The 16,859-nt window shown below is 37.7% G+C and overlaps 1 protein-coding gene and 1 long non-coding RNA gene across 6 annotated transcripts in view; one reads left to right on the top strand and one right to left on the bottom strand.

The window, feature by feature from the left end:
* LOC118618273 overlaps positions 1-11,385 on the top strand; it is a 59,302-nt gene extending 47,917 nt beyond the window's left edge. Inside the window, exons 7-8 of one of the 3 annotated variants that reach the window (XR_004957032.1) lie at positions 137-271; positions 11,151-11,385. This is a non-coding gene — a long non-coding RNA (uncharacterized LOC118618273). Of the gene's footprint in view, positions 1-136; positions 375-11,150 lie in introns of all 3 variants that reach the window. The other 2 variants (XR_004957031.1, XR_004957033.1) reach the window with 2 other exon arrangements.
* The window catches only part of GALNT1 (polypeptide N-acetylgalactosaminyltransferase 1), a 104,875-nt gene that overhangs the window by 46,510 nt on the left and 41,506 nt on the right, over positions 1-16,859 (bottom strand). For all 3 annotated transcript variants that reach the window (XM_036244436.1, XM_036244435.1, XM_036244437.1), the window contains one exon: positions 12,468-12,642. In XM_036244436.1, coding sequence (XP_036100329.1) covers positions 12,468-12,642 — 175 coding nt within the window. The remainder of the gene's footprint in view (positions 1-12,467; positions 12,643-16,859) is intronic.

Raw genomic sequence — 16,859 nt, 5'->3', positions numbered from 1 at the left:
AAAATTGCCATAATAAGTGAGTTGGGATTTATCTTAAACTTGCTTCCCTAATATCACACATTACAAAAGTTATTCTTTGATTGTTATTTCTACTTAATGCTTCCTGACACCGAAACAATGTTATTCTTTTCTCCAGTCTCCTCCAGGAAATGTGCAATGAAGGTCCTTGGCAAGCACAGGATGATCTGGACATGGCCAGCTACATCACCCGTCCAGCCCAGGGCTGAGAATAAGCAGGGCTTTTCTGGATTCTGAAAAGGGGGTGAAAAAGGTGCACTCTAGGTGCTGTCCCACACTACTTATCCTTCCACCTCTGGGAATTGGTCTGAAAAAGTATCTGCTGGCCAGCTTTGTCCAGCTTTAATATAGGCATAGTTAAGTATTAAAGTGACATTTCTCATTTAACATTTCATTATGAATACACTTCAGAAATCCGACAGTTGATTAGTAAAAAATAATGGAGGTGGAAAAGCATGCTTGGAGTTTTTTCCTGAGAATTGCCTGTGACCTACAACTTACTCCTGAACAGAGGCCTCTATCCTAGGTGCCAGGAAATGTTCGAAGCACTACAAATCGTCACAGCAACCCTTGTTATTTTCCTTATTGTACAGATAAGAATCATGAGGTATAGAGAAGTAAAGAAACTTGTTCAAAGCCACACAGCCAGTAAACGGCAGAGCCAGACCTGGACTTTACCACTATCAAGATATTAATGAGAAATTCATCTAGGTACAATTCAAAAAGGAAGAAAAAAATAACAGTATGAATCAAGAAGCTCTAGTATACACACATGAGTAGTTACAGATGACTAGATCAGAGGGAAGATACAGCAATAGCTGAGATTATTGCTAGAACTGTCCTAGAATTGAAGATTACGCACGCTCAGATCAAAAGTATGCTATGCGCATTGAGCATGTAGCTGAAGATAAATCTAGGCTGCACACCAAGAGAGAAAAACACAAATACTAAAAAGTTTATTAGCTGAAACTGGATCAATTAGCAAAACTGAAAATGAAAAAGATGGTAAACAGAAAACAAGATTTATTAGGTTGAATTTTATTAAACTGTCATTTTGATAGGTCAAAAATGGTATCAATTTCATATGGTTCAACTTAAAAAAACTATAAATATATCAATAGTCATAATTATAGATACATCAAACTCAACCCATTTAAAGAAAGATTAGATTGAATTAAAAATATAAAATCCAGCCATTTAGTAGAAATACACCTAAAACAAAATCATATAGAGATGGTTGAAAGTAAAGAAATAGGAAAAAGAAAACAAACAGACATACCAGAAAAATGTTCAACAGACTAAAAGTAGTATAGCACTATTGCCCTGGCCGGTTTTGTTCAGTGGTTAGAGCAGTGGTTCTCAACCTGTGGGTCAAATGACCCTTTCACAGGGGTTGCCTAAGACATAACAATAGCAAAATTACAGTTATAAAGTAACTATGAAAATAATTTGATGGGTGGGGGTCACCACAACATGAGGAACTGTATTAAAGGGTCGCGGCATTAGGAAGGTTGAGAACCACTGTGTTAGAGCGTTGGCCCGGAGACCAATGAGTCGTGGGTTCGATTCTGGTCAAGGGCATGTAGCTCAGTTGCAGTTTGTCCCCGGCCCTGGTTGGTTGTGCAGGAGGCATCCAGGTGATGTGGCTCTATCACATTGGTGTTTCTTTCTCTCTCTCTCCCTCTCCTTTCCCCTCTCCCTCCTCCCTTCCACCCTCCCTCCCTCCCACTCTATCTGATGATAAATAGAAAAATAGCCTCTATCAAAACCGGGATAAGGTGAGGGTTGATAAAGATACAGCAAACACAGTGTTTAAAAAAAAATACCAGAATTGTCTTAAATGCATCCAATGATGCAGCCTTGAAAAATAAACTATCAGAATGAGTTAGAGAAATTGTCAACCACAATCACAGCATTTTTTAAAATGCAACTTCATCATAATCTAATAGAGCATACACACTAAAACAGAAAATAAAATAAAATAAAACCAGAAGTAACCGGCTACACAAGCCTGCACTTTCCCTGTTCCTGTTTCAAGCGAACTCCATTTAGTCTCACCTACTTAAGGTTAATGCTCTTGCTAGAATAGTCCCCCGTCATATTTCCCCTCAAGGGGATCATTCCCATCAACATACAACCATACTATAACACATACCATCTAAAAACAGAAAAGGAAAACGTCTCCCTTGATTGTACAATTGCTCCAGCTAACACCCCATTTCTCTCCCTTTTCTAACAACTGTACCTCAGAAACACTGCTACACTTGCTGTCTCCACTGATTCCCCTCCCACCTGGTTCTCTCACTCTTTCCTCAAGTTGATTGTATTTGAAGTCTAACAGTTCACAAAATATAAATTGGGTGCTCAATGAGTTATCACATACCAACACCCATGTACCCACCACTCAGGTGAAGAAAAAGCACTGCCAGCACCTCAAAGTCCCCCTTGTTCCCATTACCTTTTCTTTCCTCCACAAAGGTGACCAATCACTACCCTAACACTAACATCACAGTTTGTGCCTGTTCTGACCTTCCCAGAAACAGCCATCATTCTACATATATATTTGTGTGTGACTTTCTGCTCTGTATAACAGTGAAATTCATCCATGTTGTGGAATGTATCTTTTGTTCATTTTCATTGCTATAAAGTATTCCATTGTATAAATATACCTGAAATATATTCTACTGTCGATAGGAAGACTGCTCTCAGTTTGGAGCCCATACAAACAGTACGGCTATAAACTTTTTTGCTCTTGTCTCCTGATGCATATGTGCATGTGTTCCTATTAGGAATACATAGGACTGGACCTGCTGGGTAATGAATTATGTTAATATTCATTTTAGTAAACACTGACATGTTTTTCAGTATCAGTGTACCGATTTATATTCCTATCAACAGTGTATGAAATGGTATTTCATTGTGATTTTGTGTTTTTTTTGATTACTGAGGTTGAGCATCTTGTCAATGTTTATTGATCCCTTAGCCAATCTCTTCTGTAAAGTTTAAATCTCTCGCCCATTTTTCTATTGGATTGTCCATCTTTTTCTCATTGATATACAGGTGGTCTTTATATATTCTAAATCTGAGCACTTTACTGGTTATGAGTATCATAAATGTCTTTTCTTCTGTGACTTGCCTTTTCAATATATTTTTCTTTTCAAATTTTTTTTTTTTTAATGAACAGTGTCTTTAATGTAGCCCCATTTATATGAAATTTTCACTTCATTTTTGGGCAATTTTGTGTTCTGTTGAAGAAATTTTCCCCTATCCCAAGATCTTTTTATAAAAATATTCTTTATATGGTCTTCTAGGAGCTTCATTGCTTTGCCTTCATATCTACATCTACAATACACATGAAACTGGTTTTTCTATATGGTATGAGATAAAGGTACAGCTTTAGTTTTTACCTTAATTATATCAGGTCGACCAGTACTTTACCTTTTTCTTTAGATCATCCTTTTCCTACTGATATGCAGTGCTATCTTTGTCCTAAACCAAGTGTTCCAATAGTATGGGACTGGTTATGAACTCCCTATTTTTGTTTCACTGATCTTGTTTGTTTATCCTGACAATATCATACTACCTTAATTACTATCGTTCTCTAAGAAATCTTGGTAACTTATTACAAATCCTCAACCTTATTCTTCTATAAGAATATCTGGTTCTTCTGGGTCTTTGCATTTCCAGTTACATTTGTGAATCAATTTGTCAAATTAAATGTATATGTATGTATACACACACACACACACATACACACACAAATGTGGCTGATTGGGAATGCACTACACACCTATAAATTAACTTGAAGAGAATCAACATTTGTATAATATTGAGCCGTCCACCCATGAACATGGGAAATTTCTTACTATTATTTTAATCCTCGCCTGAGGATATTTTTTCAAATATCTTCAGATAGAGGTGGGGGAAGGGGGAGACAGAGAGAGAAACATCAATGTGAGAGAGACACATCACTGGCTGCCTCTGGCATGACCTCAACCAGGAGCAGGGACAAACCCCAACTGAGGTACGTGCCCTTGACCAGAATTGAAACAGAGACTCTTTGGTCCATAGGCCAACGCTCTAACCTCTGAGCCAAACCAGCCAGGGCAAGAATTTCTCATTTATTTAGGTCTTTAATTTCTCTCAATGTTTCAGAATTGCCTTTAAAAGAGTTTCCTATATTTAATATTTTCTGGTTGCATTTTAAAGTGGTATTTAAAACATTTTTATTTTGTTTTTGGAAAACTGACACAAGAAATAGTTAATTTTTCTTATAAATATTTGCCAAACATTTATTGGCTCTAATCCTTTATCTGTAATTCTTATTGTTGTTTTTTTATCCTCACCTGAGGACATTTTTCCATTTTTTGTTCAGATAGAGTGGGAGGGAGGGAGAGAGAAACATCAAGAAACATCGACATGAAAGGGACACATCAAGTGGCCTCCACCTGCACGACCCAACCAGGGCCGGGGACAAACTGCAACCGAGGTACATGCCCTTAGTGGGAACCGAACCCAGGTCTCTCTGACTACAGGCCGATCCGGCCAGGGCACCTGTAATTCTTTTGGACTTTCATTATACATATCATGTCAACCTCAAATAATAAGTTTTAATTCTTCCTTTCCAATCCATGTAACCATTTTTCCCCTTGCCTGAATAGAAATGGTGCTAAGGAGCAGATGTGTCACAGTCCAAATCTCAAAGGGAAAGCTTTCAAAATTACTATTAAATATGAATATTTGTTGTGAGTCTTTTATCAGATTAAATAAGTTAATTACTCCGAGTTTAAGATTTGTATCATGACTGGTGACAAATTTTTATCAAATCATTTTTTATCTACTAAAATGATCACATAACTTATCTTTTTTTCCCTGTTAATGTGGTAAATTTAAATGGTAATTTTCAAATATGCTTTTTGCCTTGAAATCTACTTTACTCGATAGTAACATCCATTAGGTATATTTTTGTGCTCTTTTTTTCCTTGAATATTCCTAGATCCTTTTCTTTTTTTTTTTGATGTGTGCCTTTTATAACAGTATATAGTTGCCAATTTTCAATCCAATTTAGCATTCTTCGTCTTTTACTCAAGACCTTTAATTCATTTAATGTAATTATAGATATATTTTAGATTAAATCTACCATCAGAAATACTTGTCATTTTGCTTGTTTATTTTAATTTTAATTTCTATTTTCTCCACTTTATTAATATTTACTTTCTTCTGGTGGTTACTTTAAATATTACAAATCTCTGGACCACAGGCTGTCACTCTAACCGCTGAACCAAACTGCCAGGGCTAAATATTACAAATCTATCTTTGATTTATTAAAGTCTAATACTAACTGATATTCTTACTCACTTGTTGATAACACAAAAAATATTACAAATGTTTAACCCCATCTCCCCACCCAAAGAAAATGCTTTGTTCGACATATTAATTTTAGAGATACTTTATATCCCATGATATTATTTTACAGAGTTGACATTAATATATCTACATATTTACCATTTTTATTGTTCTTCCTTTATTTCTATTTTCTGAGTATTCCAATGGGATTTTATTTTTCTGCCTAGAGAATATCCATTAGTATTTTTTAGTGCAGGTATTGAGTTAACTCACTTGTTTATCTTAAAATTTTTAATTTTTGAAGGATACTTCTGTTGGAAATACATTTTAGGCTTGTAGTTATCCCTCAGCGTTTAAAAGATACCATGCCATAATTTTTTGGCTTTTTCCCCGTCTCTTTAGAAGTCATCTGTCAGACTGTCAGACTTACTATTGGATCTTTGAAGGTTATCTTTATCTTCCCTGCTCCAACACTTACTTTCTCTAATTCTGGTTTGTGATGAGTTTTTTGTTTGTTTGTTTGGTATATGCCCCTAGCGGGAACCAAACCCGGAACTCTCTGGTCCATAGGCCAACGCTCCAACCGCTGAGCCAAACCTGCCAGGGCTGCAATGGTTTTAATATGATGTGCCCAGGTATGATGTGGCAGGTGTCTTGCTCAAGGGTCATAGGATTTACTGATTCTGTGCCTTAATCTTTCATTAGTTTTGGAAAATTCTCGGCCATTATACTTTCAAATATTGCTGCTGCTCTATTCTTTTTCTTTGTGATTACAATTTGTAAAAATTTTAGACCTCTAACTGTAGCTCCTATATCTCTCACTATCTGTCCTTTATTTTCCATCCTTCTAACTCTCCATGCTTCATTTTGGATATTTACTTCTGATCTGTAATTCAGTTCACTAATTCTCTCTTCACCTAAGTGTAATCTGTTGCTAAACCCATCCACTGTGTTTTTAATTTTTATTATTGTACTTTCTCAGTTCCAAAATTTCCATTTGGTTATTTTCTAATAGATTCATTTCCTGCTGAAATTTTCAATCCTGTTTTTAATCTTCTTGAACACATTAATATTATGTACAGTTATTTCAAAGTCTGTGTCTGATAACTCCATTATCTGGAATCCTTTTTGGTCTATTTCCATTGTCCACTGTTTGTTTTCTTTCATTTGCCTTCTTTCCTCACATGTCTGCTCTTTCTTGATTGCAAGCCAGACAGTTGCTTCTAAGGGAGCTAGAGGCACTAGTAAACCCTAATCACCTTAATTCAATTTCATGAATTGAGATAGTTTGGAATTGGGCTTCATGACCTGATCTACCTCAATTCCATCATTACTTCTAGGAGCCTAAATTAAAGCATTATAGAAGGGGCTATCAGAACCCCACCCCCCCTTCCGCAACAATATGCACTTAGGTAGGCTCTAGACTCCAATTTTTATGCCCTAGCACCAAAAGACCATTAAGAGCAGTACTAAGTTTCTAAATATAAATCTGGATTCAGCAGATGCCTTTAGGTAAAAAGTGGCCTCCAAATTCTAGGCCCAATGCTCTGAGTTCCCATCTCCTTCTATATTTTGGCTCTGTATTTCTTCACTACTTTCTAAGCTCTGTTTTCTAACTTCTCAATGTTTTCAAGTAGAGGATGTTTATACTTTTTCTAACTCTCTAGGTGTCAACTGGAGAGTTGGTACAGATCACCAAGGCCACAACTAAAAAAAGTGGAAGTCTTCTCTATTTTTTTCAGCAGGGTTTCATTCCTGTCACTCCACAGAGACAATTTTGTCCAAGTTCTAACAATTTCCACATACTGAAATCCATTGGTAAATTTAGAGAAGTTAATTTACTTTACCTGTTAGCAGTAGTTAACCACTTTCTCCACGAAATATTTGCTTGGTTTCTTAGGCAGTGTATACCTTTTCCCTCATACTGCATCTTATCCTTCTCAGACTCTTGCTAGAAATTCCTCTCCTCAATCTTTAACCTCTTTTCATCTCATCCAGTCCCTGTCTTCAATTTCTCTTGCCCCTGATGACTATGACTTCAACCTCTCCCCAACACTAGAAGATTTTTATAAATATGTGCTAAGAACTCTTAATTTCTATCCCTATATTTCTACATTCCTCTTCTTTCCATCTTGGCAAGTATCAGTGTAATTCAGGAAGCCTGAATTCTTAACTCCTTTTCTTCTCTTCTGCTCCATATCCAACCCACCAGTATGCTGTTGCTTCCATCTTAAAAATGCAAACAGGCCCCAGCCAGTTTGGCTCAGCGGTTAGAGTGTCGGCCTGTGGACCAGAGGGGCCCGAGTTCGGTTCCCACTACCGGCATGTACCTCAGTTGCAGTTTGTCCCCAGCCCTCATTGGGATTGTGAGGATGGCAACCACTCGATGTGTCTCTCTCACATCGATGTTTCTCTCTCTCTCCCTGTCTCCCTCCCTCACGCTCTATCAGAAGATAAATGCAAAAGTGTCCTCGGGTGAAGATTAAAAAAAAAAGTGCAATCAGAATTGCAAACATCTTCACATGTGTAGCCCAGTCCATGCCACTATTCTGTCTCCCTCGTGGACTCCGTCACACCACTACTGTACTCCGCAAGAATATGCAGAGAAAAGTCTGCAGGTGGAAAGTGTAAACTGGTAAAACTACTGTGGGAACAATTATTTTAAAAATCGAATGAAATAAACACAACCTTTTAGCATAATAATTTTACATCTACGGGTTTTTTTTTATCATAGCCCGCAGAAATAATTATTTTTTGTTAATGTAGCACATAGATACTGAAACGATTAATGGGGAAAAAAACACCTTGATTATATGAGACATGCTCTGATATCCTAAGTCTATTCTACTAACTAAAATACTAAATGGATTTCATGATCCATTAATAACTAAAAGGTAAACATATACACATAAAATCAAAGAACAATAGATAAGTATGGTATATTCATAAAAGCAGTTGAAATGATTGACCCAGAACTACATGTATTGACATGGATAAATCTCAGTATCAATGCCTGAACAAAACAACCTGTAAAAGTAGCACAAGGATATGTGCATATGTTGTACTAATATTTGCAAAGTTAAAATATGAAACCATAGGCCTGATTTTTGCACTTATTATTTTTAAAACAAAATGCTTAATAAGATGTGTTAGAGGGGTTGTGTGCTTGGTAATTATAAAAATTACAAAAATAACTCTATAAGAAACAATATTTGAGGCTCTTTTGAATGTAACATTAAAATTTTAACTGTAGGCTTCCCTGAAGAGTCTAGCTTTCTTCAATTCCTAAATTTTTCAGGAAAGTAAACATAGCTTGTGAAATCTAAGATTACAGTAAAGCTTCTCTTGACTGATCTCCACTTAACCAATTTGCTGAACAGATACTATCCATCCCCTCAGTTTAATTTTTACATGCACAATATTAAATGGTTATATTATGATTCATTCACTACTCTGCCATGCAGTAAACTATGATTATTTTTACTTTCTCTGAACAACTTTTGAAAGCTTTCCCTGGAGCCCTGGAGTGTGGCTCAGGAGTGTCACCCCTACACCAAAAGGTGGTGGGTCTAATTCCTGGTCAGGACACATACCCACATTGCAGGTCAATCCTTGGTCCGGGCGTGTGCAGGAGGCAACCGATTGATGTTCTCTCTCACATCAATGTTTCACTCTTTCTCTCTAAATCAATTTTTTTTAATATCTCTAAATCAATTTTTAAGTTAAAAAAAAGCATTCCCTGGAGTTAATGATTAAGTTTTTTCCTTACTATGGTTTTCAATGTACTTATTAGTAATTCCATCCCAAACTCTTCATCAGTTGTCTAAATCTCTTCTAAAGACATTCAGCTGTATCAGATATGATTTCAACACCTTGAAGCTCTACTGGAATGCATTTTCTTCTTTTTTTAATCCTCACCCGAGGACATTTTTTTTTTTTTGGATATTTTGTTCAGATAGAGTGGGAGGGAGAGAGAGAGAGAGAGAGAGAGAGAGAGAGAAACATCGACGTGAAAGCGACACATCGAGTGGTCGCCACCCACACAACCCAATTAGGGCCGGGGACAAACTGCAACCGAGGTACGCACCCTTAGTGGGAACCGAACCTGGGTCTCTCCAGACCGCAGGCCAACGCTCTAACCGCTGAGCCAAACCAGCCAGGGTGGAATGCATTTTCTAACCTGTTCCTATCTGGAATGGTTGTCTCTCTGCCTGCACAACTCTCCAGGGCTCTTCCTTCACCAGTCTCCAGGGATTCCTAACATCTCTCACCCATGTTGGATAGATCTCCTGCCTTTCATGTCCTGTGTCCTTTTTGCCCTTAGTTTAAGTCAGTGGTTCTCAACCTTCCTAATGCTGCGACCCTTTAATACAGTTCCTCATGTTGTATGTGGACATATCTACATGTGGGCGGACCCACCTGGAGACGAATAGAGGAGCGGTGTCTCAATTCCTAAGACCATAGGAAATGTGTTTTCTGATGGTCTTAGGTGACCCCTGTGAAAGGGTTGTTCGACCCCCAAAGGGGGTGTGACCCACAGGTTGAGAACCACTAGTTTAAGTCCTGATTTGGTAGAGCACACTCTCTAATAACTTCCCAAGACAAGATGCATGGCAGTTCAATATTTTGAGACCTTGCATATCCAAAAAAAAGTCCTTATTTAACCTGCGCACTTGACTGTAAGTTTAAATGAATATAAAATTCTAGGTTGGAAACTATTCCTTTAGAAATTTGCTCTTTTGTTTCCAGAGCTGCTATTTGTGACCTGCCTTCTTCTCTAAAGAAATCTATAGTTTCTTTATTAAAAACCTAAGTTATAGATCTTTTGTATAGGAAGATTCCCAGTGTTCTAAAATTTTTTTTTTTAATCCTCATCCGAGGACATTTTTGCATTTATCTTCAGATAGAGCGGGAAGGAGAGAGGGGGGAAGAGAGAGAGAGAGAGACATCAATGCGAGAGAGACACATCAAATGGTTGCCCCAACAGGGGCTGGGGACAAACTGTAACCGAGGTATGTGCCCTTAGCGGGAACCAAACCTGGGACTCTCTAGTCCGGGGGCTGATGCTCTAACCGCTGAGCCAAACCCACCAGGGCCCAGTGTTCTAAAATTCACAATGTCTTGGGTTTTCATCTATTGTCCTGAAAACATGATAGGCTCTTTCAATCTGAAAACTTGGATAGTCCAGTTCTGGAAAATTTTGTGGACAAATCATCCCCCCGCCCCCCTTTTGTTGTTGTTGTTCTTTTTGATACTCCTATTAATCAAATATTAGTCCTCCTTGATTGCCACTTCAATTTCATGTGCTTTTACTACTGCCCACCACTTTGTTCCTTTGGGCCATCTTCATGGAATATTTCCTCCCAACCTGCTACTGAGTTTTTGCTTTTTTAAAAAAAATTTCCAAAAGGTCTTTTTGGCTCTCTCAGTGAATCTTTTTACTAGTATCCTATTATTGTTTTATGGTTGTAATACGTTTTCTTATATCACTGAGAATGTTAATTATTTCTTTTCAAGTAGTCTTCTCCCTGAATAGTCTTTGATTCCTCCAAGTTGCTGTTTCTGTTTGCTTTAGACTATACTTTTCATGTTTGCGGGTGTCCTCTGATGTTTAGTATTCCTTGGTTATCTGCTTGTTATAAAAATGGAAAATCAAAAAGCTGAATATAAGTTCTGAATATATGAGTGAGGCCTACTGACTATGACTTTCCACTGGGGTGATGTGATTAGGCTGTGACATAAATTGCAGAATCTCTGATGTTGATGTTTGCATTTTTTTTCTCTAGGGCTAGTCCAATTCTGCCGAGACAGATCCTCCAATTTCTTGCCTGGACAAGACGGCATGGAAGCTGGCATTAATGGGAGCCTCAGATAGCAAGGTGGCTAGGGTCTCAGCAATATATATGTTCACTTAACCCACCTGTGTTTTCTACAGTACCCTTGCTTTTAACTGGCCCTGTTGTCCTCTAGTCCAGATACTATGCATTACCTTCTTCATATGAAGCAAGTGGTCTCTTTTATTGCTGGTAAGAGTGAAAACTGGTCAAACCATTATGGAAAAATGTTTGGCAGCATGTGCTAAAGTTATATAAATGTATTCCTCATTCCTTTTCCCCAAGACACCAAACAGAAATGACATCTTAAGTCCTCCAAAAGAAATGCTCAAAAATGTCACAACAGCTTAATTCATTATACACAAAAAGTAGAAGCAACCCAAATGTTTATCGATGTGTAAGTGAACTATGGTATATTCACATTAACAAACACTACACTGTAATAGAAAAGAATAAAATTCTGATAGATGCAACAACATGGATTTCAAAGACACAAGAGTATATTCTGTATGGGTCCATTTATAAAAAGTACCAAAAAAGAAAAAAACTCATCTACAATTAGAAAGGTCAAAACAAAGGTTGTCTCTCAGGTTGGGAATATTGCCTGGAAAAGAACGTAAGAGAACTTTCAGGGTGATAGAAATGTTCTGTATCTTGATTTGGATGACAGACAGGTACATACATATGTAAAAATTTAGTAATCTGTACACTTACAACTGTATACTTAACTGTTTTAAGTTACAGAAAACTTAAAAGAATCTTTTTTTAAAAGCTAGTAATATGGCCCAGCCGGTGTGGCTCAGAGGTTGAACACTGACCCATGCAGCACAGACATCACCAATTCAATTCTCAGTCAGGGCACATGCCCGGGTTGTGGGTCCAATCCCCAGTTGGGGGCATGCAGGAGGTGGCTAATCAATGTTCTCTCTCCCTCTCCCTTCCTTTCTCTCTAAAATCTATAAAGAAAAAAAATTTTTTTAAGTCGATAATATGAATGTTTTGGTAATAATGAAGTTTAAAACCTCCTATTATCTTAATCTATTAAGATACACAATTCTTTTCCAAAGCCTGAAATACTAGTCCTAATGATCACTAGTAACTTGAGGTATTCGTTTAGCAGCATTTAATTATTTTTCAGTGGGGTATGTAGTAAATCAATGATATAACATTCATTTCAGGAACGGTCACCACTAATGTGCAACTGATTAGGAATTCAGAATATACTTTTCATTCAAATTAAATACTATCAGGACCATACTAAGTACTTACCCTTCTAACCTAACATCTGGTAAAGATCTGTTAAGTGCAATCATCTCACTTGCCATCAAATTGAACTGATTGATTTTAAACATCTCTTTCATCTTTTCTTGATCCTCTTTAGGAATGACGACTGGTTTCCCCATTTCTCCAGGACCTTCATGAGGCTTTTGTACTGGCTCTAGAACTAAGAATAAGGAGGAAACTTAACTAACAATGTTATAGCAATCGACTGTTTCTTTTTAATAACATCTGAGTTTAAGCCATGCCCTCAACAAGAGCCATTTCTGAACCCGTCCTCTCCTAGCCTGTAACACCTCCTAGGAGCTTCCCTGTCCTCCACTTCATGCCAGTGTCATGACTTAAGACCTTCTCACCTTGCACCACTCACGTGAATTACTGCACTGCCTTGATATACCCATCTCAAATATTCTTACCACATGAACCTCCCTAAAAGCACAGGCTTCACTGTGTTATTCCCATGGTCTCCAAAAGTCCAATCTCATCGATGTAAATTTTAACCTAACTTGCAAACCAACCACTTGCTAGGCTCTCCACGCCCCTCTCCCCAGTATTTCAAATAGCAACCCACTACTTTCCCCCAAACATACCTCATATATTCTTGCTTTGGTGCCCTTGTTCACTAAGGTCCCCCCTCCCTTGCACCTCCTTCCCACTCCCAGCTTTGCAATACCAACACTGATTTGTCTTCCAAGGCCCAGCTAAAATGGCTTCTCTTGCTTATAGCTTTTCTGAATCTTTTACATCATTTCATAGTGAGTTCTTATGTCTCTAATCAATTGCTACTTCTTTATTTTCTTATTTTGAGAGTACATTTATTAAAGCTGGGGACGGTGAAACAAGAACAGCTTAGGATAGAATAAGCAACATGAGAGAGCTTAGGTAGGGCTGCTTTGGCCTGGACAAATGGTCCTAGAAATGCCACAGGAGAGAACTGAGCCAAGGTGGGCCTGCTTTAGGTCACTGAAAAGATAGAAAAGGGGGGCCTTGAAGACAGGTTCAGGGGGTTAGCCTGAGATGGGCTGCTACTATCTGTTGCTCCCCTGGTTGTAAGTTTCATGGGGACCCTTATACATAGAGTTTAGGATAGAAAAGTAAAGATGCATGGCTCAGAGGAAAAAAAGGTGTGGGCGTGCTCCTGAAAGGGAGAGCACCCAATTGCTACTTCTTACTCTGATGATTGCTAAATCTCTCTTATCATAACTCCCACACACAAGGTTATGATGTTTTTAACTGGGTTTTTGAATTCATTCATGTATCATCTGTGGAATTTAGCATAGTGTCTTATAGGAGTTTTATAACTATATGCTGAACGCATGTGAATAAAAGTGCTATTTAAAATAGGTTGAAATGAAATCCTAGAATTTGTAACAGTAGACATTGTATGAGCACCATGCAAGATGGCGCAACATGAAAGATAATTCTAATCAGATGTTATATCCTAATAATATATATAAAGAGTAGTTAGTATTCCAGATTTGCAATCCCCAAATCTTATTCTTTGTTATATATGCTTTTGAGATGTTAAAACATTCCAAGAAGAACAGGTTCTAAGATGTATTAAATTTAGATAAAAGTGTGTTAAACTTCCCATCTAAAAGGGTTGGATATACAGTGAGGTGAGGATAATAATGAGATGAAAATATCTGACTGGGATATTACTTTCTTTTTTTAACTGAAAGTATTATTCTACTGCAGTTTTTCTCTAGGCATGCCCCCAAAAATTTCTGCACAAAAATGGAGACATCAAGGCAATAGACAAACCATCTGTCTTCAGCTAGGCTTCATCTGCCCAAGAATAGCACTAATTGGTAAAGCTGACCTACAGGAAGATCATTTCAGATGGTGGAACAAAGCAAACTATGAATACAAAAGCTACAGCATGTGAAATTATTCACTGTGTCTTTAACAACTCTGTCTAGAATATAAGAATCTATTTTAGAGAACCATCAAGAAAAATATGATATATAATAACTTTCTCCATTCTCAGAATAAACTGTGATTTTAGGAGTGACATGAAAATATTTAAAAATAACTTTAAAAACTTACAAAAAACTCACGTAACATAGTTTTTTGTTTTAATCCTCACCTGAGGATATTTTTCTATTTGTCATCAGATGGAGTGGGAGAGAGGGAGAGAAACAAACATTGATGTGAGAGATACATTGACTGGTTGCCTCCCACGCGACTGACCAGGGCCGGGGACGAACCGCAACCAAGGTATGTGCCTTTGACCGGAAGTAAGCCTACGACTTATTGGTCCATGGGCTAATGCTCTACCGCTGAGCCAAACGAGCCAGGGCAAGGTTTTAAAAACAAATCCTGCTTAATGATTTTCCAGTAAGTAAGCTTTTTAAATATAAGGGTTGATATATTTTTTAAAAAATTCTCAATAAGTAAAAACTTTAAGTAACGGAAGTATAATGCCCATATAAGCTTTTAAAACTTTAAAAATTATAAATTATAAAACTCTTAGAACCAATTCTACTTACTTACCTGTCTCTGAAAAAAGAAAGTACAATCAACAATTTTGGGGACTGGGATGTTCAGGGGTTACCAGAAAGCAGCAGAGTTCTGGAAGTGACAATTATCTTTAGCACATGGCATAGATAACACAAAGAGTAGGTGGGAGACATCTAGTGGCCCTGATTATAAATATCCTTCAATTATCTGTGCCCTGTTTAAGTGTAAGATGATGTTTTAAAGAAAAGTTAAAATGGAAACATTTTTATGCTGCTCAGTTTTGGGAGTATTAAGTTATTCAGAACACCATGTGTAACATATATTTCCAGAGAAAATAGAGGAGCTCTTGAATCCGTTCAAATCTCTGAACCTACCTACAAATTAACAGGACACATAGGGAACAGAGGATGTGATAAAAAACAAACAAACAAACAAAAAACGTTAAAGGGAGGTAAATCCTGACTGTGGGAAACTGGGAAGAAAGAACTTAATGTCTTCTTCTTCAACAATAACCAAAATTGTGTGTGGGGGGGGGGGGGGAGTAAGGGAGGCAAAGACAAAAAGGTATTCATGAATCCATGCCACAAGACTAGTCTTGAGTTGACAACTATTGAAGCCAAATGATGGGTATATGGGAATTATATTTACTATTTTACTTTTTATTTATTTTTTTACATCATCCCATGCACCAAGAGGTTGCCGGTTCAATTCCCCGACAGAGCATGTCCCCAGGTTGCAGGCCGAATCCCCAGTGGGGGGCATGCAGGAGGCAGCCAAAAGATGTTTCTCTCATCCATGTTTTTTGTTTGTTTAACTTTATTTTTGTTACAGATGTTTCTCCTTTTTTACCCCATTGACACCCTCCTCCCCATTACCCCCATCCCCAGCTTTGTTGTCCATGTCCATTGGTTATGCGTACATGCATATAAGTTCTGTGGTTTATCTCTTCCCACCCCCCACCACGCCCTCTTCTGAAGGTTGTCAGTCTGTACCCTACTTCCACGTCTCTGGGACTACCCTATTACTCAGACTGTGATGTTCATTATATTCCACAAATAAGTGAGATCATGTGGTATCTGTCTTTTTCTGCTTGGCTTGTTTTGCGTAGGGTAATACTTTCCAGGTCCCTCCATGTAGTCTCAAAGGACGAGATCTTTCTTCTTACAGCTGCATAGTACTCCATTGTGTATATGTACCAGAGCTTTTTTATCCATTCATCTATTGATAGACACTTGGGCTGATTCCAGATCTTACCTATTATAAATTGTGCTGCTATAAAATGGAGGTACATATATTCTTCCTGAGTGGTGTTTCAGGCTTCTTAGGGTATATTCCTAGAAGCAGGATCAATGGGTCAAATGGCAGTTCAATTTTTAATTTTTTGAGGTAACACCATAGTGTTTTCCACAGTGGCTGCACCAGTCTGCATCATCACCAGCAGTGTACTAAAGTCTCCTTTTCTCCACACCCTTGCCAACACTTGTTTGATGATTAGTTGATGGCAGCCATTCTGACAGGTGTGAGATGATACCTCATTGTTGTTTTAATTTGCATCTCTCTGATGATTAGTGATGTTGAGTATTTCTTCATATGTCTCTTGGCCATTTGTATGTCCTGTTTGGAAAGGTGTCCATTCAGCTCCTCTGCACATTTTTTAATTGGGTTCTTTGTCTTCCTTTTGTTGAATTGTATGAGTACTCTATATATTTTGGAAATTAACCCCTTATCTGTTATATCATTAGCAATGATGCTCTCCCATACAGTGGGTTACCTTTCCATTTTGATGGTTGTTTCTTTTGCTGTGCAGAAGCTTTTTAGTTTGACACTATAGTCCCATGTGTCTTTTCATTTGTTTCTGTTGTCTTAGGTAATGTATCAGTGAAAATTCTGCTGCGTATGATGTCTGAAATTTTGTTGCCT

This window comes from Molossus molossus, unplaced genomic scaffold (genome assembly GCF_014108415.1).
Source record: "Molossus molossus isolate mMolMol1 unplaced genomic scaffold, mMolMol1.p scaffold_m16_p_6, whole genome shotgun sequence".
NCBI lineage: Eukaryota > Metazoa > Chordata > Mammalia > Chiroptera > Molossidae > Molossus > Molossus molossus.
This window is presented reverse-complemented; position numbering and strand designations above follow the sequence as displayed.